This window comes from Platalea leucorodia, assembly GCF_965183815.1.
Source record: "Platalea leucorodia genome assembly, chromosome: 7".
Taxonomy (NCBI): Eukaryota; Metazoa; Chordata; class Aves; order Pelecaniformes; family Threskiornithidae; genus Platalea; species Platalea leucorodia.
Genome location: NC_138829.1, coordinates 37,762,868 through 37,786,874, shown reverse-complemented (window position 1 = coordinate 37,786,874; position 24,007 = coordinate 37,762,868). Strand labels below are relative to the sequence as shown.

At 42.6% G+C, this 24,007-nt stretch overlaps 2 protein-coding genes and 1 long non-coding RNA gene across 16 annotated transcripts in view; 1 reads left to right on the top strand and 2 right to left on the bottom strand.

Moving 5' to 3' along the window:
- EIF2AK4 (eukaryotic translation initiation factor 2 alpha kinase 4) overlaps nt 1-12,234 on the bottom strand; it is a 41,553-nt gene extending 29,319 nt beyond the window's left edge. For all 14 annotated transcript variants that reach the window (XR_014228735.1, XR_014228736.1, XM_082317473.1 and 11 more), the window contains exons 1-9: nt 12,040-12,234; nt 10,061-10,176; nt 8,770-8,872; nt 5,986-6,159; nt 5,049-5,129; nt 4,392-4,540; nt 2,011-2,126; nt 1,021-1,178; nt 55-590 (exon numbers count right to left, since the gene is read on the bottom strand). Coding sequence is in view for 12 of the 14 variants with exons in the window: in XM_082317473.1 (XP_082173599.1) it covers nt 55-590; nt 1,021-1,178; nt 2,011-2,126; nt 4,392-4,540; nt 5,049-5,129; nt 5,986-6,159; nt 8,770-8,872; nt 10,061-10,176; nt 12,040-12,192 (1,586 nt within the window). In the remaining 2 variants the exon portion in view is untranslated. The remainder of the gene's footprint in view (nt 1-54; nt 591-1,020; nt 1,179-2,010; nt 2,127-4,391; nt 4,541-5,048; nt 5,130-5,985; nt 6,160-8,769; nt 8,873-10,060; nt 10,177-12,039) is intronic.
- Nucleotides 12,235-14,621: 2,387 nt separating this feature from the next.
- LOC309593251 lies at nt 14,622-16,239 on the bottom strand. Its single transcript, XR_014228737.1, has 2 exons — nt 16,088-16,239; nt 14,622-14,840 (listed from the first exon to the last, which is right to left on the bottom strand). It is a non-coding gene; the product is annotated as an uncharacterized lncRNA (long non-coding RNA).
- A 350-nt stretch (nt 16,240-16,589) lies between these two features.
- GPR176 (G protein-coupled receptor 176) overlaps nt 16,590-24,007 on the top strand; it is a 44,789-nt gene continuing 37,371 nt past the window's right edge. Inside the window, exon 1 of the mRNA XM_082317046.1 lies at nt 16,590-17,549. Within this exon, the coding sequence (XP_082173172.1) occupies nt 17,321-17,549 (229 nt within the window). The 5' untranslated portion in view covers nt 16,590-17,320. The remainder of the gene's footprint in view (nt 17,550-24,007) is intronic.

The following is a 24,007-nucleotide window of genomic DNA, read 5'->3' as shown; positions in this document are numbered from 1 at the left end:
AAATATTTTTAAAAAATCAAAGACAAAAAGATACAGGAACGCAAACAAACATACTTTTCCAGAAAGTCTTGGAAGTCAGCAGGTAGATTGGTAGGAACAGCAACTGGATATTCCTTGGTTACTTGGCCCTGGCTGAGTGAAAGCAGAAGCAAGCCCAGACTCCATACATCTCCTTTTTTTCCAGGTTTGCTGGGAAGACCATCCTCACTAAAACGAACTTTGGTTTGCTCAAAAACATCTGCTTTGCAGATATCAGCTAAGCGCTTGGAAATGCTGTAGTCTGTCACCTTGATGTTTCCTTCAGCATCTACCAGGATACTGGAAGCACAGAGAACTTTGTGCACTACTGAATTATTGTGCAAGTAGTCGAGAGCTGACAAGATCTGGGTCACATAATGGCGCAACTGCTCAATTGGAACCGGAGTCTCTTTGTGTAAGTATGTAGAAAGGCTGCAACCATTTATGTGCTCCACTAAAATGTCCACCACAATTGAATCATCCCGTTCTTTAAGGTTCATACATTTATAATGTACTATGTTTGGGTGACTTAGCTTCGTCAATGAGCTGAACTCTGTTTCTGCACCCTGAAGCTGTTAGAGAAACACAACATAACATGCATTGTGTCATATCTCACGAACACACCACTACTAAAATACATAACATATATAAAATACATATAAAATATATTACATTCTTATCCTTTTCTGAAAAGGAAATATTGTACAAAAGGGGAAAGAACAACTTTGGTTTATACCAGGTAAGCTTGATTTCCTCTTTCTTCAGAATTTTAATATTTTATTTATGCATACTTGCAAATACACTTTTTTGCATTTATATTATTGTAAATGAACTCCTGAATACCCCATTACACTCATCTTCCTCTCTGGTGCAGATACTCTAAACACCAGCATTTTCAAGCTCATCGCCACCCTCTCAAGTTTAATATAAACTAGCAGCCTCAAGAAAAGCACTGAACCCCACCTAACCTTTATTAAGCCAAATGCAAAATATGGGCATTACCTGTTTCTTACACTTCCCAATCTTTTCTATTTCATGCGTTGTAAGAAACCTTCCCATCTTTTTTTGCCAGTGCAGAACCCATTCATATATTAAAACAAAGTCTCCACTGTGAATTTCCAAGGCATTGTAGACTGATTTACCAAGCTGTTCATCCTTGCCTGTACATAGAGAGAGAGAAGAGGAACAAGGCTTTTGTTTCTAAGGACTTATTACAGAATTTCAGGGTTTAATAAACGAACACTCTTCCTGCTGAGGAAATGCCAAGCTCTACACACAGTAACATAGTTGTTCATCCTCAAACTGCAAAATAATAAAATTCTCTTTGCTCCAGAGACTTTCAGGTTGTTCATCCTGCCACTGAGCAAGTGCTATGTTGAAAATGAACAATGAAAACATTTGATGGTCCGTTCATATGGGCACTTCATGAAGGCCTTTCAGCTCTGAAAGTCTCCTATCATTGCCTGTATTTATGTTTTCGCCAAAACTGCTGCTTTTATGCCGCTGCTATCAGCAGCAATGGAAGGAGAGTAAGTGTGCATTTCTAACCCTCTATTTATCACTGGTTTCACGTTACTGAAAGCTAAATGACTTCTTGCTTGGTGGCCATGTGTATCTGACAAGCTAGATATTTAAATTTAAAAGCAAATAGTTTTCAGTATTATTTTAGTTATGTAGAGAATATAAAATGTTGAGAAGGTGGGGGGGTGGGGTTGGTATGGCTGTTCAGTTATGTAATTGTATCTGGAGAAGCAAATTTTTACGTAAAATAGTCCGAAGAAAATATACATTATTTACCACGAAGTAACTTTTCCTATTACTTTCTCCCACTCTTGACTGTGACATTTCACGATCCACAACAATATTCTCTCCACCCTTGCTGCTTGTAACTGCTAACATTGTTTAAGTTCTCCCTCTCAAAAAAAAACCAACCCCAAAAAAACCCACAGCCCAAACCCCAGTATTTCAAGCTGCAACTGTAATTTTGCTTACCTAGGCATTTTCCTTTATGGACAACAAGTTGTCCAGCAACACTTGTGCTGAAGTTCAAAACTTCATAATTTCCAGGGGACTCTTCGTTATTACTAACAGAAAGCTGGCGTTCTCGTCTGCAATGTGAACAGAACATTTTTCTCCAACTCAAAAAGATAGTATTGTTGCAGTCCTTAGTCCCTAAAGATATCAATTCTGCAACAGGATTAGCTTTCAGAGACTTTTGCATCCAATGATAATACCCCTTAATTTCAAAGATACTGAGTTAGTGCAAAGAAATATGTCTGATCCAGCATTTTAGCAGCAACATCATGCTGCACTGGGTCTCTGTATTCAAAGACAATAAAGACTCCAAACCTTAAAACTTCTGCATCTTAGGACTGACATTCCCAGTTGGGGTGGGGGGATGGGGGGAATAAAAAAAAAATAAAAAAAAAAAAGAAGACATACTACAGCTCTGAAAAATACGTAAGATTGACTTGATTTGCATTCTCTTTCAAAACATTACAAAAAGCAGATAGATGCAATTTTGGAAGTTCATTCCAGCTTTAGCTTAATTATTTTTCCTAATTTAAAATGGGTTTCCCGTTTGCCTCCTTTATTACTCTAATCTCCTCCCTCAAGAAAAGGCAAGTTTTGCAAAAACTTTCAAAGCAAGTATGATTAGGGTGTTTCTTCTCACATGCATGTATGGAGTTACATGGGAGATCAGAAAGAACTCAAGACCACTAACCCAAATCAACCTCCATTACGTCTTTGTACAATCTATTTCAAAATTAACAGAAATACCACCACTGCAAGGGTATCTTGCACGTAAGTGCAATCACGTGGAGAGATCACGGGAGTGTATGAAGGGTAATGTAGAAGCTTTTTCAAAATATTGACTTTATTTAAAAAAAAAAAAAAAAAAAAGGTAAAAAGCACTACATAGAAAGCAGATGCCACAGGGAACTCCTTACAAGTGCTGTATAAGGAAAAATATACAAATAAAGCATCTGGCTTTCTGAATTGAAATATATTTTATAAATGAAACTATTTTAGATTTTAGTAGTCTTCTAAAAGTTTGTGTCCCAATAGCCAAAATTTCAGGCTTCATCAGATAAAAATATGGCACCACTCTTCTTGTGAAAAGAGACCTCAAAAAACTAAACATGCCTAGCTTTTGCTTAACTCTACAAACATGGCATCATGAGAATTTTCAACGTTTCAAAATCCTTTTTGATTATTTTCACCATTGCTAAAATAAGTAACTCTGCCTTTTTTTGTTTGGTTTTTTTTTTGTTTGTTTGTTTTTTTAAATAAGAACATAAAATATAAGAAGTTGAGTGGAAAGGTAATGTAAGTCCATTTTATGTGTTCTGCATTAAAGCATAGTAATAAACTTTTGAGATGCTTGTCTTGTTCCACAACCACAGACAGTGTCTCATTTTGTTAGATTAGCAAGAAGATAGGAAGGGGGATTTTTGGACTATCAAACACTATACAGAAACTACTGCCAAATGTGACTTGGGGTAGGCAAAGGGAAGAGATGGCAGCAAGAGTCAAAGTAGGATAGATCAAAGAACTTCTGCTTCACGTATCTAGTGTTACTGATAAATAATGTGAAAACAATTTTGAAGTCTATAGACAAGAAAAAAAACAGGAATACACTATTCCCGTTAAAACAACAATCCAAATAACAAGTCATTGGCACAACCTGAATCAAAACTAGGATACCAGGATATCTCCACTGTCCTTGACAGTTATATTAGCTATGAACACAGGAAAGGGGGAAAAAAGAAAAGAAAATTAAAAAAAGAAAAACAAAACCCCCAACCTACCTATATCATCACCAATCCTAACTTAGATGAGTTACGTACCAGCAAAAAAACCCTCCAATAACTGTAATCTTCCCTCTAACAAGTTGCTCTGCAAATGCAATCAGCATTATCCAGTTCTCCAACAGGGAACTTTACACTGGTGTATCTTTACAGTAAATGCTTTGAGATGAATATAAGCTTTAATTTATTGTGCTATTCCAAAACCTTCACAAACTGATTTAAAACCATTTTTTCTGCAATTGCCAACATATTGCATACTTCTAAGAAACTAAGCAAGCCCTGAATATACCTTCCAATGATTGCCAAATACCTTCTAAGTTAAACTAAGGGCCAAGGTGACTCTCTTAACTGAAAAGTTCCCAAGTTATCCATAGCACATGAATTAGTTAAACCATGCCAAATGAAGAGGGGGATGAAGGGGGGGGGAGGGGAGGGAAGACCAAAATGAACAGCTGAGCGACATGGCATATTACTCTCTTGCCTTCAGATTTCACTCCGAAATCTAATGGGAGGGGGGGGTGGGGGGGTGGGGAACCCACACATGCAAACTGACATACTTACTTTGAACGTCCAGCTGAAGTTGGTCGGTGTTTATTATTCACTCCATGTTCCAAACAGTTCCCATTTAAACTGGAAGCAACTCTACATCCAGCAACGTCTCTCCTGTGACAATTTTCTTGACTTGTCAGAGCAGCTATTTCCAAACGTTCCTATAAATCAAGAAAAACACCAAATAAGTACAGAAGCTGCTCCTATCCTCAAAATATGTGAGTACTTGACTATTATTCTATAAAGTCACATCACAAGATCACAGAAGAAATAGGTTTCCATAATAAATGTATGTATGAGGCTGAGGAAGAAGTGCTGAGGTTCAGGAAGTACATTTCAGTCTATGGCCAAGCATGTAAAGATTCTTTACAATGAAACCAGAAACATTAACAAAATAGCTTGTTTCTATGTCTGTTTGAAAATGTCCATCTCAGTACACTTAAGATGCTAATACATTAAACTATTTTCTCTTACAGTTGATTTTATTCCAGAAATAAACGCCATATAATCAAGAACCTATTTTAACCTAGATCTATTAGAAGCACTGCATGAGAGAAGATGTCCAGGACAATTCAGTCATGTAAATCTCTCAAATTTTTATAAGCATATGCTACAGTACTGGGAAGAAGTTATTGCAATGGCTTTTGCACACCTGCTTAGAAAGAATACCTGTTTGGCAATCTCTTTCTTTTTTCTTTCTTCTCTTTTCTCTTCCTCCCTTCTCTGAATCTCGTTAAGGATTTCACGTTGCTGAAATGAGTTTCAGTATTGTTAGAGACACAACAGTACATGCAATGCAACTGCTAATCTTACCCTGTTTTTTTAAAAAAAAAAAAAAAGCACAATGATGCTTATTTTCTAAAAGTGTTAAAGAGGACTTGTGGATCTCACAAGAATAAAAAAAAATAGAAGTCAAATTAGCTCTCCGGAGGAAGTTAACAGCATCAATTGTATGATATAGGAGAACACAGTTATAGACAAAAGAAAATTGCTTCTACTGACAGACCCAACAATAAAGTTTCACAGACAGAAAAGACAGGAATAAGCTAAAACATTCTTTTAAAAAAAGAGCTATTCTAACCATATTCCCACAGTGTGAAGACTCCACACTACTAGTCTCTGTGAGACTTAGATGAATCCCCTTGTTTCTAGCGAAGAATGTATGCAGGTCTCTTTAGATTAAACTTATTGTGCTCTAGAGAAGTCTGTCAGAGTAAACATTCCAGTCACCCTATGGGTGAAGGAAGGTATGATTACCTATCCGTCTAGCTAACACTTCCTACTTTAAGATGGAACACATTTAATATATGCATTTGCTTACACTTTTGTATAAAGTCCTCTTTATAAGTGATTTTCATAGGATCAGGAATCAACATTCAGGTTTGTTTCAGACATAAATATTTCTCAGGGTTAAAAACACATCATTAAAAACATTACAATTGCAGCAGCGAATAGTTCATATATTACATATTGATCAACTCATACTGACAGGTCTGACAAGTTAATAATTCACTAAAACACACTGCTATGCAGGATGATTTACAAAACTGTGATTGTTTATGCTATTTTAAGAATACAGGGTTATTCACACTTTAACTTCTCTTACCTCCTGCTCCTCTCTTCTCTTAACTTCTTGTGCCCTACGCAATTCCTCCTGAGCCAGTCTTTCTTGTTCTTTTTGATGATTTTTTAGCATTTCTTCATGAAAAGACTTGGAAGGTGGTTTATTATGCTCACTGAGAAATGACTGTACGTGGTCGGCAAGTTCAAATATCATCACCTGAAAGAAAATAAATATGAATGATATGCAGAGTTCAGAGTGATTGTAAAATGACACCCAACTTGGAAAAGCAATACAGCAGCAGTGTCACTGCTGATTTTGTCACTTATCAGGGAGAATTTAGCCTATTTCAGTATTTTTTGTCAGACTTATTTATTAATAAACTGTAACATGAAAAATCCCTGACCACAGCAGCAAAGATGGCAAAAATTACTGAAAGACAGCAAACTTTAAACATCATCTTTTTCTAAAAAAAACCAACCAACCAACCAACCAACAAAAAAACCCTTATCTTCTTTTAGGCACATTTTTCTATTCACAAAGATATGTGTTTATGACATAGGAGCTACAACAGAATAAATTCTTTGCCATTACTGTATCCACTACTATGAAATAGTTACTTATTTCTCTGCTAACACGCAATCCAATCCTTCCTCTACAAACTAGCCCGCCCAGTTAGAACTGTAAAGCCACTTAAGGCGTTCCACATTCATATAGCCACAGCTACTAGAATAAGAACTGCGCTGAAAACTCAGCTGAATTCTGCTACATGGTTTGCAAGGTTGGAATAAATTTTCAGTTACTGTTTACTTGTACTGGGTACGTACTAACGATCTATTCACCTGTCAGGGCTTAAGCTTTCATCAGTCTAGTAGCATCCCTTTATTAATTCAAGCAATCCATAGTGGTAATAGACCATCATATCTCCAATATTTAAGAACAGTACATCAGAAAGATGCATCCCAGCAGTCAGCAGCAGCACTGAGCAGGATTTGCACGTATAGGTGGGAGAACAGCCAAACTAAATTGTACCATCTGCCTGTAACAGGCTGACATTTAGAATATTCTCAAACACTGAATCCCCTGCTTGAAAGTAAGAATGAAGCCAGGAGGCAATTCAGAACAGAAATAGCACAATATGCATATATCTGACACGTACAAACTAAAATATCTTTCCCAGTTTACTATTCAGAAAGCAAAGCAATCATGCATGCACACACATGTATAAAAAAAGGAGGAATCTCAATCATTAAAAAAACACAAACAATCTGCTGCTCATTTTGACAGGTAACTGCAGTATTCTCAAATTTTCCATATTGCAGAATATACTTTAATAAAGAATACCTTTATTGTCAAGGCATAGAGAACAGTTATCTCCCTTACCCTGCAGAGAAAGTAATTCAGGACTGCGTTGTGTACGTCGTTCATCAAAAATGTGTATCATACATGTAACTCACAACTGTATCTACCCATTGCTAGAGCAAGCGCGACTCTTGCTTTGGAAAACTAACATTAGGAAAACCTATCACACATTTGTAGCTCTTTTCAACAAGATCAGAAATCAAACTGGGATTTAAAGCCCTACAGGCCAATTGCTCTCTTGAGGTCAGCTGTGAGCGGACAAAATGTATCGCATGGTTTAGTGGTTACTTACGAGAATTTGAACCTTGTATTTCCTATCAATTGTCCATAGCACAGCCATTACAAAAAAAACCCCCAAAAAACAGAATACACTGTTAAACTGCTAATTTCCAAAGATATGGAAAAAATTGAGGAAATTCTTGGTTATTGAACAGAACGAACAAACCAGTTATCTGGCTAAAGCAGTTCTTTTGAAAGTATCTGCATAAAAACTGGCAATCAAAATAGAAGCATAATATGCAAATGCAAAAAAGGCTTGACGTGGCAAGACTAAATGACAGGCAACCCCTGCCAAACCTGTAAAGTTGACAGGCTTAGGAAACTGAAAGCAGAATATTACCCCCTTTCAGCATGTAATAACTTCCACAGCTGTGTATGTCTCCTTTTTAAAAAGGCAAATTGAGCGAATCAAATGTGCTCGCCTGTAACATTTCCAAATAGTGATAAGAAACATACCGTAAACCCTGCTTGCACCAAGAATTCAATGTTTGCTAGTAATTCTTTGAATCATTTCAGTCCTCAGCAACAATGGAAAGGTATTATTAATACCAAACATACCTGGGGACTTATAAAATCCCTTAAAATAGACACAAGTTCCTAGCTTCACGCTTCTCCATCTCTCTCTTTTTATCCTATTTGGGGGGAAGTCAAGCATCACTATTCCTAAACACAGTAGAAAAAAAGGCACAATGGCATGGAGTGACTGTGCTACAGCCACAGAAGTCATCTGTTCAGCTGGCATTGTAACTAAGGCCTCTTGCCCTTCAGTTCAGCATTAGATGAACCAGATCACACTGAAAAACTCCCCACGTAATCGCTGTTTGCTTAAACAGGTACAGCCACTTACAACAGTCAAATTAATCTGAAAAGAGCAGAAAGCTCTTGATTTTAGAGTCAGTATTGCTTTTCATACTGCGAAATAACTCCGAGAATAACATGAACCTTCAAATCTGCCTTTAAACAGGGGTAAAGCTTGCACTATTTACACATGCACTGTATTTTAAGAGCATGTATATTCTGAGCTTTCATTAATTAGAAACATTCATAAGAAAGAAAGTAAGTCTCCTTCCTTTGAAGCAATGCAACTTTTACTTCCAACGTGGATGTATTCCATTATACTATACCATGCATGTTTTTAGAACTGTTTAGGTCCAGAGTGTATTTCTCAAGGAAGTGAAAAGCTCTTACCTCTCCGCAGCGCTGCTTTGCCAGTTCAGCTAGTCTGGATTTTAATTCATTTATTTTCTCATTTGACAAGCCTTTGGAATTTTTTAGTTGTATTTCGGGAACGCTGGGGGACAGCAACAAAACATAAAGAAGTCCTCATTAGAAAAACTGAGTGTAAGAAGCAACAGAATGTTGATAAAAACAGTGGGTGAGGGAAAAGAAATGGAGTTCATAGTCACTTGGTAATTAGTCAATGCTCAAATAAGCAGTACAGAAATATTACATATACCATATAAAGCCACAACTACTGTCTTATGTTCCCTACCATCAAATTTTCTGGCTGCAGATTACCTGTCAGGTATACTTAACAGGAGAACTACCAAGGAAACCCTGCAGACTTTTATAATTCAGCTCTTAACCAGTAATTCACATAACAGTCCTTTAAAAATATTACGAGCATAATATTTAGGTGTTTAAAATTTATTTATCACCACTATACAGGTTACACAAAGCTAAAGAAACATATGCAATAAATAAATAACAGCTAAATTTAAAAAATGTTTAAAATAAAGTAAGCAAATAAAATGCCTGTAGCTATGCTATCTTAAATTAAAAAAAACTGGAGTGGCTGTTATGTCTCGTGTTACAGGGTATAACTGAGCTATCCCTTGGTAAGGAACAGCACTTCCCTTGTACACCAGTCATGCCACAGCACAAATGGAAGGGCCAAAGGAAATTATGCATTGGACGCAACCCGTGTCAAAAGGACTGAATGAAATGAGGCACAGAGCAACACTTAACCCAGAAATTACTTGCCAACACGAAATTCTGGGGGGGCTGATCACCTGCAATTCTTTTTACAGTTCTCTATGGAAAACTCTTCCAAAAGGCTAATCCAGCAGAAAACAGGACAGCAGATGCAACTAAGACAGCAGACTGCTTTAAAAATGAAGATTCAGTCCCTCTCTCAGCAGGTCATGAACTGAAAAAGTTTAAAAAGGGCACTGAGAGGCTAGCAGGTACATTTGTGTTTACATCTCTCCAAGCTACGGACTGGGGCTGCAGTCTTGCACTGACAAATGCATCCCTACTATTCTCCATTGCACAAAAGGACACATCCAATTCAGGTGCCAAATTTTACAGTTGCCTATTATAAAATACCACAGGCTTAACAAATACTGACATGCAGAAAGCGTAGAAAGCAAGAATAAGAGTGATGAATAAAACTACATGTTTTTTCAACTTACACTTTATTATGGAAAACAGAGAAAAAAGTTCAGAGAAAAAAGGTTATATTTGAATGTTCACTCACGTATCAGGGTAAGTATGTGGACACTTGACCCACAGATCAACTTTGGCATATACTTCATTATCACCAGTCAATCCCTGAGGATGCAGAACTAAATTAATTTCAGGAGGCTGTTGTACCTAAAATGGAAAACAAAACTTCTGATTTAAAAGGTTTTTTTGGTTTTGTTTTAGTGAAAGCACACAACTCTCACAACCTACATTATGGCAGAATTCAGGTGAGACCATCCAAACCGCGAAAAAATTATATTAATGTATTGACATTGCTCAATGAGAGTGAATTGTTTCACTGATTATCACAGCTTATCCAGTATATTTTTACAACTTCTTCAGATAAGTGTTGTTACAGTTATTAGAAAGATGATTCAAACTGAGCAAAAATGAGGTTTTATAATAAAACCCTTGTATTCTGCTTACTGTAGGCTAGTAGTAGGAAAAAATTAGGTAAGTGTAACAGAGGTTCTTTATGGAATATCACAAATTAAAGCATTCATAATAAGAATAATATTGTTTCTTTTGTGTTTGTGTTAGATCACTAATAAACACCAGTCAATATTTTATTTTCTGACATGGCAACAGACTATAACATCACATCTATATACGCCTTGTGCGGCCAAACAAATGGATAGTAATTTTTTTGTATTTATATTTTTGGTTTTGGCATAAAACAGAGTTTTAACAAGTACTGCCCCCCCGCCCCCCCCCATCCTATTCAAACTACCTACTCAGAATCAGAATAAAACATGCCCATATAAACATTCTAAACTTTTTGTTTTCAATTAGAATTTTTTTTTTTAATAAAAACAACCCAGACCTTAGTAACATGACAAACAGGTAGGGAAATAAGACCACAAGGAATAACAAATACGGAAGCAGGTTAAAAGATGGTCACTATCCCCTCTATTTCCCCTTTGCATTTCCAGCAGGGAAAAGAATAGGTTAAGTCAAGAGCATGTCAGGTATGAATTTAATAGGGAGTGAGGTCTAAAAACCAAGCAAGTTACTAACAGTATTCACATCAACCTCCATGAAAAACAAAAAAGTTGTAGAATTTTAAGTTTAGGTTTATGGCAGAAAAAAGACAGCTGGGGCTATGATACATTTTGTAGAAACTAAAGGCAAAAATGTAAGAAGAAACAACAGTAGCAGTGAACTTGGGGAACTGAAAAGAGTGACGAGTACCTCCAGGTACAGGAAAACAGTGCCACAGATGCAGCTGGAAAAAAATTATCCATTAGACATTGGGGACATGAAAGAGAAATGGAAAAGAGTGGTGAGTGCTAGACCTGAGCATTAATTAGTTGTAACTAAAAAACCCCACAACTATAAAAATGAAAGTTAAAGTATTAAGTTATCATGGAGACAGCAAGTTTGAGTAAACCACAGCATATAATAAATATGCAAAAATCAGCAACGTGTATACTCATGAGATGAATTCATTAAGCAAGTATGTAATTAGTCGGTTAAGGAAGGAATTAAGGGGCAATTTAAAAAAAATCTGACAATTAATTAAAATGCAAGCTATATGCACAGCATTAATTATAGCGCGAACGCATCGATCTAGAGGATTAATTGCAAAGGCAATCGTTACACGGCTGCCTACGGAGGCGAGGGGGGACAACGGGCAAACAGCAAGAGGCCAAGCGGCGCCAGGCAAGAAACACCAGCCCTCGCCACCAGCGCGGAAGCGCCCGCAACGCTCCCGCCGCCCGCCCGCCGCCAAGGCGAGCGCCGCGCCCGGACCCGCCGGCTGCGAGGGCCCGGGAGGAAGGAGCAGGAGCGGCTCTGCCTCGCTGCCGATCAACGGGCGCTGCGGGACAGCGGGGACGAGGCCGCCGCGCTCGGAGCGGCCGGGCAGGGGCAGCCCCGCGCCTGCGGACAGCGCGGCCGGGGCAGGGCGCCCCGGCCCCCGCACCCGGCTGGCCCCGCACCCGGCTGGCCCCGCGCAGGCGGCGGGCCGCCGGCGGGAGCCCCGCTCGCTACCTTCCAGGCCTGGCTCTGCCGCAGATCCTGGAAGTCCTGCCCGTAAATGGACTCCAGCACCTGGAGCTCGTTCTCCTGCCGCAGCTGGTAGCTCTCCGGCGGCTCCGCGGCTACCTCCGCCCGCGGCTGCTGGGCGCCGCTCGCCCGGGCCATGTCAGCTCCCCGCGCGGGGGCGGGCGGCAGCCATCGCGGGCGGCCCCGCGGCGCTGCCACCGTGGAAGTGGCGCCGGCCCAGCGGCGGCCGCGCTCCGCCGCGCCCCGGCACCGCCTCCGCGGCGGCCGGAGGAGGAGCCGGGGGGCCGGGGCCGGGGGGTGCGGCCGGTAACGGCGGCTGCGGGAGAGGCGGCGGCTGGTCCCGCAGCCCTCGCAGGAGCGGTGTGCCGCGGTGCGGCGGGCGGGCGGCGGCCTCGGCGCCGCGTTAGGCCCGGGCCGTGCGGGGATGCGGACCCGACGGCTCTCGGCGGCCTGTCTGTGTCTCTGCCAGCCCCCGAGGGCCCGCGGCACCTCGCCCACCGCGGCCGTCGTGCCCCGCTCCACCCCTGCGGCCGCTCCAGGTCCCGCCTGCCCCCTCCCAAACGCGCCGTCCCCGCAGCTGTGCGGGCCCCGAGTAGCCGTGCCCCACAGCGTATCTCGAGTTGGAAGGGACCCGTAAGGGTCATGGAGTGCAACTCCCTGCTCCTCGCGGGACGAGCTAAAACTGAACCGTATGACTAAGAGCGTCGTCCAGATGCTCACTGAACTCCGACAGGCTCGGTGCTGTGACGGCTTCCCCGGGGAGCCTGGTCCAGTGACCGACCACCCTCTCGGTGCAGAACCTGTTCCTAATGTCCAATCTGAACTTCCCCAAGATACACCTCCAGGTGTATCTGCAAATGCAGACATACGCACCAAATACAAGTAGTTACTGCGTGAATTTTTTTTATAGACCTTGAGAAAGATTTGCAAAGGGGAAAAAGAACCACAAAATTCAGAACGGATTTCACGTAGAGCTAGGCCAGGATTCAAATCCACGTGGAAACTAAAAAAAATGTTTCCACTGAGGATTGCTTTAGCGACTAGTAGGGGGTGGAGTTGCTCTCCAGGAGAGCGGCCTTACTCTCCGGCTGGTTGAGCTCCAAAGACCCCCTCTGGCCCTGGGCCTCCGTGGTGGGGCTGCCAGGGAGAGGCAGCCGGGGGTTGTCCGGGGAGCGGTGGTAAGCAGGGAAGGAAACGTGCTTTTCTTCATGCGGTAACTACCGGACAGAAGGATTGCCACAAGATGATCTAGCCTTCAAAGTTTTGGGATCTTAATGAAAAAAACCCCAAGTAAATTCATACATACAAGCTTATCAATCAGGTATGTAATCCCCAGGCAAAGAAAAATGCTGCTGTCATCTGTAGCTTACTACCATGCGCCTGTATACTACCCGTAAGTGATTTCATTTGTTAGGAAACGTAGGAAACAAGTGTGGGCCACTGAAACTGAATGAACCGAATCTTGGAGTTTTCCTTCTGCCTTAGACCTAATCATATCATACCAGGATCCCCGTTAGTTATATTATCTTTCTCTGAAAGATCAAATTCCATCATCTTAATTGAAAACAAGTAAAATAAGTTTCAGAGCCATATTGGCATTATTTTAAATCTCTACTGCTGCAGTATAATGGACTCAATTTTTCTTCTGTAATTGCATGAAAAATGCTCTGATGCTTTTACTTACAAGGTTTATATCAATGGAGTTTTGGTGATCTTCACTTTACTCTGACCTTCGAGTAGACTTTTTGTTACAAATACATTACTTAAGGAGGGGCTTACTCTAATGAATAGTTTCTATAGCCCTCAGTTTGTCCTTCTGAAATTGAAAACTTGTTACATGCATACTTTCGTTTATCTTTCCGTAATTATTATGGTCCCAGCTGGGACTATAACTTATTTAGTAACTGGTAGTTTCATAATGTCATTAGTATCTAACCAAAACCAAATCTTAAACTGTATCACTGTTCCAGTGCAGTTCTCTGTTCCTTACCATGTCTGGAAATGCCTGGAATGTGCCTTTAGTGGTAGCGTTTTTCTGTCTCAAATTCTTTTTTGTGGGAAACGCATGACCAAAGCTGTATAGCGTTTATCTAACAACAACAGAAGTCTCCTTTTCAACAGCCAAATGTGACCTGAGGCACTGTAATTGTCCACTAGTTTCTTGCACCTTCTTAGAAGCTATATATGAACCACCGCTGCAGTTGGGTATGCTCATCTACCAATTTGTTTAAATAGTCCTTCTGTGTTAAAGACTGGAAATAAAAGTTTCTAGGCCCTAGATTCATCTTCTCTCTCACACAAAGATGCAGCGAGAATTGCCAAATTGAAGATACGATGCAGTAAGTCATTAAGAAACTTCAGTAAAATTTTCTTTAACAGAAATTATGGATTTACACTTTCCAAGCACTTTGTGTGGGGCACACAGCCCAGCACATGGGAAACTTTACATTGCATAACCATGGGTGGGTCAGGTAACATCATGCATTGTTAAAGCTGCCTGACTGTTCCTGTTCTTCATGACTTGGCAAAATTTTAACCAGTTGGGATGAAATCTTCTAGACCAGATGTCTACCTCAGGCTATTTTATTTTTTGTCCTTAATTCCTTCTACAATGATTCATTGTTTCCAAGAGGAAAGACAGAGAAAAATGTCATCATAATAAAAACATTCTGAGAATTTCTTTTAAAAAGTCTTGTATCCCAGCAGAAGTGTGAAAATGTGATGGGTGAGGGGGAAGAGACAACCTTTTTCAGTGCTGTGGCTTTGCTAGCTCTCCTTGTGAAAACCTGTAACAAAGTAAACCAAATTATATTATTGGGGGGGGGGGGGGAAATAGTCACGTGCTTTGCACAGATTTACTAGAGTACAGTGAACATCACTGAAGAGTCCACCTGCCCTGACCATGTGCCAGACTGCATCTGGACAGAAGCTTCCCTACCAAAATTAAGACAAAATTTAAAACTCTCACCTCCCACAACATTAAAATTTAATTCTAGCCATTAAAATTCAATGATGTGGGATGCAAGAGTGTGCTTTCACTTCCCCCGTGCATGGTGAGGGGAAGTGAGTCTCCTCAGGTGAAGTAGAGGAGAGAGGGGAAGGGTCCCAGAGGGAGGAGCTGAAGAAGTGGGCTGCTGGGTGAGGAAAGGCACCTTGCTGGTGGCTGGAAGGGAGCACGCCAGAGACTGGCCAAAATGGCCACAGGGATATTGGGGGACCAAAAGGTGGGGAAGCCGATGCAGGAGCCCCGGGAAATAAAGATGAGGGGAAAGCACAGTGGAAGCTGCTTATTATTGCCTGGGGAAACTGGAAAAAACATGGGACTGGCTGGACAAGGTGAATGAGTTGGGAGCAGGCGTGAGAGGAACGGCTAGGCGGGTGAGTGAGCCTGGGGCCAGGCTGGGAGTGGGGAAGAGACGGGAATTACTAGAAAAGAGCCTGAAGCAATGAGTTGGGAGACTCTCACTCCCAGAGAGGAGGCTGCAAAGGGCAGGACCCAGACGCCTGGAGGCAGAAGCAGAGGTGCACAGGCAGCCTCCGGGCCTGCGGTGGGCTGGGCAGGTGGCAGTCCCCATTTCCCTGCCGTCAGCAAGTGTCTTTGGACCCACGGCAGAGCGCTCGGCTCTTCCCGGGATCATCCAAGTTCACAGGAGACAAGACGTGGATGACAGAAGCACGTTTTGTCGGTTTGGGGTCCCTGAAAAAGCCCTGCTGTGCAGGGGTTATACTCAGGGGTAGCTGTTCTTTGGGGGGCACTTCCAGACTTGCTGGCCGATGGCTGAAAACCTTTTTTTGGCTTGATTTTTAACTAGCCGTCCTCCTAAGATCTCCAAATTAAAGGCAAATGTGCACCCACTACATGGATACACATTTTTTTCACAATTAAATCCCAAACTTATTATGCCTATAGAGAAGCTTTCCTGGCAAATTAAGTATGAACCTCCCCCCCCCCCCCCCCCCCCGTTTTAACAAATCATGTGTATGTATAGAAGTTAGCACTGTGTTTTGAAATTCTGTCTTCCGAGTTACGGACCTGTTTTAAAATACCGGTTTAGAAATTCTGGCTTCCAGCCGGCCGTTCCCTCCCGAGGACGAGCTGCGGGCGCAGGGCCGGCCCGCCCGGCGGCGGCTGCGCGGCGGCCGCCACAGACGCCTCCCGCCGGCCCCAGCCACTCCCGCCCCTGCGCTCCCGGGCAAGATGGCGGCCCCGCAGGCCCCGCTGGGCGCCGCGGCCACGTGATGGCGGCGGAGGCGGGAGCTCGGCGGCCCGCCCCGCCCCGCCCCGCCCCGCCGGGCCAGCGCCTTCCGCGGGCGGCGGGGCTTGGCGGCCGTCCGCAGTGTGGAGCGGCGGGGCCGCGGGCAGCGGCGAGCGGTGGCGGGCGTCCGCGCAGCCCGGCGCCCCGGCCGGGATGTTGGCGCACGTAGGGGCAGGGGCGTCCCCGCCGGCCGCGCTTGGTGCGGGGCGCGCTGACAGGGGGTCAGGCGGGAGCGTACGGAGGCTTTGCGGTTCGTTGGAGGCTCGAGTGCCCCCCGCCTTGGGATTCAAAACCAAACTAATTTTCCCCGAGAAATAGCTGGAGTGCAGTGGAAGCCATTGGGCAGTCATTGACTTCTCTGGACGCTGTCTGAGGCTCCACTTGGCGTCCAGGGTGGCGCAGAGCAAGGAGGGACGCGGGACGGATCCGTGTCTCCCCCCAGGCGGAGTGGGCAGACGGCGAGAAGGGAGCGAGGAGCTGTGCCACGGGGAGAGAGATGCCTTTCCTCTCTCAAGGCTGTGAGAAAAGCTAACGCCGGGGCTGAGAGTGGAGCGGGGAGACAGAGCTTGCGGGCCGTCAACTTTTCCAACCGGGTTTTAACGCGTAGCAAGCCCGTGTGCCGGCGGGCGCGGGGTGGCCTCCCGGCGGGGTTAGGGAGGTGAGCCGCCGCGTGGGCTGTCATTTCCTCGTTCACGGTTATCAGAGTAAAACGTGCTGAGGAAACGCTGTGGTATTGTGAAGCAAGGAATATGGGACAGCTGACTGCAAGGAGGAGCCTGCTTTATTTTCTGCTTTTCTTTACCGGCTGTCGTGATTTACGAGGCAGGAACGTGAAAAGCCAAGCCTGCTTTCCGGGACACAGAAATGTGGTGAAGATGCCCCCGAGTGTCAGAGACGGGGCTGTATCCTCAGAAGCACTTTTTTGCCTGTGGGCTCCGCTCAGTCATTGAAGGCAGGGGCTCGGTAACCTGTGGCTACCGGGTGGCAGCAAGGAAGGCAGGAACTTCGCCATGGGTTACGCCAAAAGCTGGCTCTCGAGGAACGACAGCGAGCATGCCCCGTACCCGGCTGTCACCAGAGCTCTGGAGATGAGGAACGCCTCGGCGGGGCCGCTGGCGTGGCAGGGCGGGAACGGCAGCGAGGCTGGCGCCGCGCAGAGCGGGGAGCACGGCGAAGAGCAGACCTACAGGCATTTCACTACCACCGTGCAAGTCGTCATCTTCGTCGGCTCTTTGCTGGGTAAGCGGGTGTTGCGGGAGTTTTTTGTTGATGTGGTTTGCTTGTCCTTGTGGTCAGGGGCTGCAGGCCAGACGGTAACTAGCATCATTTGCTGCCTCAGTGACTCTTCTTTTTAAAGCATTCTAGGTCCTCAGGTGTATGATTTCTTGTTCCTTGTGGATTTCTGATGTGTAGAAGCTATTACTATAAAAAGTTAGCTATTCATCACAGATGAGAACTGGTACATGATACGTATGTATCACTTAGTAAACTTTTCTATCAGAATTTAAACGGGGAAAAATTTAATGGCTTGATTATAGCCGTATTTTCAACTGTAATGGGATCTCTTCTCTTTACCAGAGAAAAGGGTGTGGGGTGTTTTAAACAAGTTTTACTGAATTTCTGTTTCACGCTGCAGTAATTCTGCATTTTGTCCTGCCGATTTCAGATGAATCCTGTGGAAGTACTTTATGCTGTAAACACGTATAACCATGTGCAGTCTTGCCTACGTGTTAAATTAGGAATCTTACACTTTAGATACGTGGTAGTAAAAGAATAATATATATGGCCGTATAACTTTACAAATATGTGTACATTTGCTTTCTTAGGTGCTTATAGTATATTGTTTTGTTAGGAATACATGTGAATTTCTTACCAAAAAAATAAAAAGGCAAAATAAGCCTTTTGGTGAGTCAATTTAGCACTGTTTGGGAGATCAGTAAGCTAGATTTCGGTAAAGTGCCACTACTGTCTAAGTCATTCAAAGCTAGTTACTGGAAATGATGATGAGGCTTTTCATACAAGGCTTGACTGAGAAAGTCTCCAGCTCTCTTAGGTGAGTTCGGTAGGACTTGGCTGATGGTCATTGGCTCTTATTTTCAAGGATTTGTTTTCATTTTTCTTGATCTTGAGTAATGCTAAAATCCATTTCTGTGCTCATGGTAATTAATTCTAATATCGATTTCTTCTTGGTAATATTTAATATCCCTTAATTTCTAAGAAAATGGTAAGCACAGGCTTGGAACAGTGTTGAGCTCTGGGCTCAGTCAGCGATACACTTACTAGTTATTACTGTAATCACTGAGTCTTTTGGCCTCAATTATTCCTCTGTCCAGTGGGGGTAATCCTCATGGTTCTTGCTTTTTTTCTGTTTAGCGCATAGGTAGTGTGGGGAAAGGACTCTCTTTTTCTGTATGTTGGATAGTGCCTGGCATAAAATGATAGCCAGCAAGTAGTGTCCTAAAAATAACAAATTTGGATGAGAAAAGTCAGAATTTTAGTTCTTTATCTTTTGGGTTTTGAGCCTTAAGAGTGTACATTTGGGTCATATGTCCAGACTTACTTTCATGAACATGCATCCTCAAATTTTATTTGAAGAAGAAAACAGACACTGCCATGTAATCATGCCTTCAGCAGCTAGGAGTTTTTAAAAACCAACCAACCAACCAACCAATACCATAGCTATAAATTTTGCAAGACTACTGTAAGTCATGGTTTGGCACTCCTGCAGTTTGCTTTCAGGAGGTGGACTCTGTGAAAAGATTTGGACCTGTTATAAGGGGTTTATCTGCAGATTGGATGGCTGATGAAGCTTCCGGATCAGTAACTTCTCCAGGCCTATCAAAGAGAAAAACAGGAGAGGAAATAATGTTTTTTTTAAAAAATGAAAATGCAGTAGTCCAATGACAAATGTTAGCAGTGGGCCTCATGAATTTACAGTGATGGAAACCAATTTTAACTATTTTTTTGAGACTGCCTTCTTTTCCAGTCTCCCTACTGCCCTGAAACATTATTTTAAGAACATTTATGACACATGCTATCGTAACAGCTGAAAACTTGAGTGGCTTTAAAAATGTCTTACCGTACCATCCCTATGAATGTAGTGCTATTCCCTCTTTACTGAATGGAAACAAAGCCACAAAGTGGCTGAAACCCTGATCTCCAGAAGGTCTCAGGGTTTTGGTGCCTGCATGCTCAACCCTCATACGTGCCAGAAGTTTTGCTTGTTCACGTGCTGCACACTATCTCTGCATCAGCAGGGGAGAACAACTTGATATTTACCTCACGCTTACGCTTGCAAAACCACCGTTAATTAAGTTTTCCTCTTCATTTGTTCTCTGCCATGGTCCTTAGAGCATGGGAGGCATTTAGCTCTTTTCTCCTTCAGGTGGGCCCCTCGGCTGAGCTATGGAATGGCAGTTCTTCGGTCCAGTGAGTCTCAGGTTCCTCTTTGCAGAGGGGAAACCCTTTGAGGGGAATTAGGACTATCCTTCCCCCTAAAGCATGAGATGGGGGACACTCTCCTCAGAGGTAGGATGTGTGGGTCTGAATCCTCTCTGGTTTAGGAGGATATGCAACTTGTACGTCCCCCAGTGTCAGTGCGCAAGCCACTTTGCTATTGGGTAAAATAGCACTACCCTTTTAAAAGAAATGATTTCTGCTTCCAGCTTGAAAGGGAGCAAACGTATATGCCTCAGTCTTGATAATGAATACCGGGGTCTGACAGAAGCAGCAGTCTATGGCACAGAGAGGTCCAGGTCCTACAAGAGGGAAGAATCGCAGTTGGGGTTGTGAATTGAATTTGGGTTCCTGCTGCGCAGAAAAATGTGATGGTGATAGTCAGGTGTGAGAGATGTACACTATGTTTTTCTCTCCCATTTAAGACCCTTATTTGAGACCTGTGGGGAGACTTTTAACAGCAGGAGAAATTCTTGTGTTCGTTTTCCCTGTATTGTGAAAGGACAGTGCTATGGTGTTTCGTGATACCCTGTAAGGGCAAGAAAGAGTCAAACTGTTCGTTATGGTGACTTTACAATACATTGAAAGCACGTCCTCTATTTATTTATTTATTTTAGGTAGAAATAACAATGATACCAGATTCTAGAATTTTCGTTTGTCTTAAAAAGGGATTATGTAGTTGTGACAAGCTTGCCAAAGCCTGAACCTGGATGTGACCTTAACATGCATGTCAGAGCATCTAACTGGTGGAACCAACCAGAAGTATCGAGAAGAGTCTTGCTAATTGGCAGACTTTTTTCCTGTTGTTTTTTGTCCTAATTTGTAGAAAGTTTTCATCCTTAAAAATTTCTGATTTTGTAAAGAATCGGATTATTCTATGTTTGGAATGGACAAAACATAATTATTAGTCTAACAATCAATTAAAATTTAGGGCAGTTAGAGATGAGAGCTCTTCAGATAACTTGGTCATAAGTTACTGAGTTAATGAAGCTATCATGTGCTTAAATGCTACAGTTTTAAATAGCTATTCATGTGACTTTGAGTCTGTTTGCACAAACTTCTTACTGTTGCTTTTCCACTGCTTGTGTGGAAGTTCTTGCTTAGCAGACTACCTATGATTTTAATTTTCAAGGCCTGAGGAATAAAATGGGATAAATCTGCATCTCTGTACTTTGAAACCAACTGGTACTACCCGTTATGCACTCCTTTAGTTGTAGCCTACCACGAGGTTTCAGCCCGAGACAGGAGGCATTAGAGGGGGGAATTCGGTCAATTTAGTTATCCTGATCAGCAGCTTGCTTTGCCTCTATGAAGGGAAGATTTGCGGTATATTCAAGACTTGCAACCCATTTCTGGCTGTGATGCTTAGCTTGAGTGCATGAACTGGGGAATTCATCTGGGGGGCTTTAAATAGAATCACAGATTTCTATTTCAAGAAATACTTTGTACATGTTGATGAACTTATTTACCAAACGCACAAGGTAAGGTACCAAGTATGTATGAGACTAGAAGGTGTCGTTAATGCTGTCTTGTGGGCAGCTCTACGGCTAGTAATGGCAGTTCTCATAGTAATGGCATTTCCTAGCCTGTAAGCTATGAACTCAGGGCAGGGCTAGAATAAAACAGTGAAAACGCTTGCCATTGGTGTTTCTCGTTCCACTGTTCGAACTGTACTTGTATTACGGAGTGTGGAATATGTTACAGAATAAAATACAAGCGTGTTGAGCATCAGCAGAAGAACTAGGAAAAGACCCATGCCTCTCGTTACCACTTCCCTTTTCTGATCCACATGTGTACTTGGTAATCCCTGAAATCAAGAGAGTGGGTGCCTCAGGAACTCTGAAATGACAAGTGCATGTGTAGAGATGTGTTTCTGGTGTGGGGTCAGGTGAGTTGCGCTCAGTAGTCTGCTTAGGCCATAGCTGTGTAGGTACGGTATGATTAAATCTGTTGCTTCTAGGAAAAGTTACTATAGGGGAATAGAAGCCAAAATAATTATGCTGCTTCTGTCAATTCTCTCATATGAATGACTGTTTTTTGGACCCCTCAATTGCCCCTAATTGTCTTAGCAGAAGGAAAGCTAATGTGTTGAATTTCTGTGTGTAATGCAGCAACTTTCATTACCTTAAATATGAGGGAAAGCGAAAGGCACCAATGGGAAGAACCAGCTGATTTTACTGGCCACTGGAATGATACAGACAGGAGCAGTGTGACATGAGGAGCAGCACACGCTGTCAGTACTGATTCCCTTCGGTTGACTTAATCCTGTGTGCTAAAAGGTGTCCAGACATTCAAGCTTTGTATGTCCTAACTTGTTTTGAAAGGATGTAGATGTCGTCAATGGAAGAACAAGAATGGTAGAGATTTGCTTTGAGATTGATTGCTTCACTTCTACTAAGCCTGCACAGATCTATCCGCTCTGCAGTTCCCTGTGCCTGACTCAGGTTAGATAATTTTTTACTGTCTTGTAAGAACTGCAGGAACTGTTTTGTTTTGTCTAACCTGTGTTTCAGGCCAGTTCCCTTCACCTCTGCCACCAAATGGAGGTGGCTAAGATGATGAAGTCAGGATTACTCGTGGAAGTGAACGATGATTTGCACTCATGGTAGTACTGGCTAGGGTCCTTAGCTGGCAAATTCAAATGGCTACTATCGAAGGAATGGTGTTGTTCATGTGAAGTTGGTAAAGGGAAGGATAAAATGAAACTTAGGTTTAGAACTACTGCCCCATCAAATTACTAAAGTTTTGAAGATGGAGACCATATTCTCCATTCTCATGATTTTTTTTGGCATGTTACCCTGTTTGTCTGTCTCTGGGTTCTTGTTTCAGAGTCTTTCTTCTGATCCTTCCACTTCACAATGTTGTTCTGGTACCTATTGCCATAGTAGCAGAGCACCGTAAGTGACACAAATTCATAACAAAAGCACGGTTTTTCATGCAGTTTCTAAAGTTGCTTCTCTTTGAGCAGGAGTAAAGTTCTGCTTGGGATTTTTTTTTTTTCTTTAAATCAAAAAAAGAGATTTGATGAGTTTTGCTGATAGTGTAGCGATTTATTTGGAAGAGGACTGACAAGTACCATTGGAACGGTAAAGGAGGAGAATTTGTAGTGTTCCCATGTCCATGGGAAGTTGGTTCCTCTTGCTGGAGAATAGTTAAGCTTCAGCTTTTGTATGATCTGTTGTGCTCACAATGGTCGGCATGTCCGAGAGCAATGCAGGCCCCTGATGGTTGTGCCCACGACTCTCTCATTGTGCTCGGTTGTCTGTACCCTTGCCATGTATGGATAGGGCTTGTTCTCACAGGGCAAGTACCGAAACCAGGAAGTTCAGGAGCCTTTCAAGGGGAGATAAGGTTTTGTTGCCTGCTACTGCAGTGAAAAGAAGACTATGATTTGACTGACTGAGATCAGTGGGCCGGGAAAGTGAGACTGCTGCCTTCTTCCATAGTGACTAATAGACTGGGGGCTACATCTGGCTGCGCAGACGTTATCTGCATTGGCTTTAAGGATAAGAGGACTCTAAAGTAAAGACATTTCCACCATTTGAGAAGCATGCTGAGCAGCAATTCTCTTATATTACCCTAGGAAAATGTTTCTTGGTTTTTGTTTTCCATTCTCCCCCTTCTGAGACCTGTGTAAACTGGGTACATTCTAGATTTTCTCGTTTGTTCTCTCATTGTGAAGACCATACAGTGAGATGGAGCTCATGCAGTGATCTCACACTTCCATTTTTTGGGGCATATCTCAGGCTGCTTGGGCTTCTAATATGCAAAGCATGCCATGAGGATTAACTACAGCATGGTAGAACTGTAACTAGCACTGCAATATATTTCAGTAATGCACAGCAGAGCAGCCAGGCTACAAAGGGGGATCACCCTTGGTGTTGGTGTTACTCATCACACACTCGCAGTCAGAAGAAATAGAGGCTTCAGATCTTTCTGTCTGAGGTCAAAGGGGTAGAGCAATGTTTATAGGTTGTTTTTCATTGGATTTAAGAATTTAATTTGTAGCTTGAAATTTATAGTATTTTTAAATTCAGATAATTTCTTCCCTCCACCCCCTCCTCCAGCATGAAAAGAAAAGAGCAAAAAGCGCTAGTATATCCTTGGCTGCTATTAAAAAATGAATAAACAGTCTATGAAAATAGAGTATTTGAACATGGTAACTGTGAAAAAAGATTAACTGTTTGATTCAGAAGAATATGGAGTTACTGCTCTTACTCTTGTGGCTGTCGCTAGTTTAA